Source organism: Penaeus vannamei, chromosome 42 (genome assembly GCF_042767895.1).
Source record: "Penaeus vannamei isolate JL-2024 chromosome 42, ASM4276789v1, whole genome shotgun sequence".
Classification (NCBI taxonomy): domain Eukaryota; kingdom Metazoa; phylum Arthropoda; class Malacostraca; order Decapoda; family Penaeidae; genus Penaeus; species Penaeus vannamei.
The window spans coordinates 83,902-85,306 of NC_091590.1; the positions used below are offsets into that span (position 1 = coordinate 83,902).

At 42.1% G+C, this 1,405-nt stretch overlaps 1 protein-coding gene across 1 annotated transcript in view; it reads right to left on the minus strand.

The window, feature by feature from the left end:
- The window catches only part of LOC113821630 (vitelline membrane outer layer protein 1 homolog), a 6,342-nt gene extending 4,937 nt beyond the window's left edge, over positions 1–1,405 (minus strand). The window contains exons 1-2 of the mRNA XM_027374139.2: positions 1,318–1,405; positions 826–935 (exon numbers count right to left, since the gene is read on the minus strand). Coding sequence (XP_027229940.2) covers positions 826–935; positions 1,318–1,363 — 156 coding nt within the window. The 5' untranslated portion in view covers positions 1,364–1,405. The remainder of the gene's footprint in view (positions 1–825; positions 936–1,317) is intronic.

The following is a 1,405-nucleotide window of genomic DNA, read 5'->3' on the forward strand; positions in this document are numbered from 1 at the left end:
AGAGGGAGAGGGAGAGAGAGGGACAAGAATTGAGAGTTGTTAGAGAGGTGGGAATAGATGAATTAAGAGAGGAGAGAGGAGGAAAGAGGAAAAGGGAGAGAGGGAGAGGGAGGGATATGAAATTTAAATAGGGAGAGAGAAAAGGGGAGAGAAAGGGATAAAAGGAGAAAGAATAGGGAGAAAGAAACGGAGAAAGGGAGGGTGGAGAAGTAAACGAGGAGAGAATGGATGAGGGAGAGAGATAAGGAGAAAGGGGAATGGGAAGGAGAGGAAGGAGAGAGGCAGAAAGGCAGGGAGAAGGAGGGGAGGGAAAGGATGGAAGTAGCGAGAACGTAAGGGGGGTTAATAGACAGAAGAGAATGGATGGTTGGAGAGATAGACAGACAGACAAACATACAGTCTGTTTGTTTGACTCTGCCTATATGAATGTCTGTTTTTCTGTCTGTCTGTTTGTCTATCTCTATCTCTCCACATATATAGATAGGTAAGCAGATAGATAGATAGATAGATAAATAGATAGATAGATAGATAGATAGATAGATAGATAGATATATAGACAGATAGATAGATGGAGATAGATAGATAGATAGAAAGAGCTAGAGAGAGAGAGAGAGAGAGACAGAGAGAGAGAGAGAGAGAGACAGAGAGAGAGAGAGAGAGAGAGAGAGAGAGAGAGAGAGAGAGAGAGACAGAGAAAGACAGAGACAGAGAAAGAGAATAACAGACACAGACACAGAGACAAAAAACAAAAGTTCTATATAACAATTCTTTCAAAACCTTCACAGACTTACCTTTACCTCAGTCCAACTTTCCTTTCAAACTGACCTTAAGCTGGAACCCGTATGCATAAGACCCATTTTTGCATGCTTCAGTGGCACCCCAGAAACCGTAGTTCGTGGCACCGAAAGCGTGAATGAAATCTTCTGGGTTGTAGCCTGTGAGGAATTGAGAAATTTGATTATTATTATTATTTTTTTAGGTTATGTGCGTGTTAATAGATGTTAAATAGATTGGTAGATAGGTAGAGAGAGAGAGAGAGAGAGTGGGAGGGAGGGAGGGAGGAAGAGAGAGAGAGAGAGAGAGAGAGAGAGAGAGAGAGAGAGAGAGAGAGAGAGAGAGAGAGAGAGAGAGAGAGAGAGAGAGAGAGAGAGAGAGAGAGAGAGAGAAAGAAGAGAGAGAGAGAGAGAAAAGAAAGAAAGAAAGAAAAGAGAAAAAGAGAACACAGACACACACAAAAAAAGAAAGAAAGCAAAGAAACACAAACACAACACATTTCACCCTTTCAACTCAAAACAGAGAGACAATACCCTAACTTACCACGGCACGCGGCAGCCAGGAGCAATACTAACAAGAAGTGTATCATCACTGTCAGATATTTTACGTAAGTCCCCCCTTAACACACTGG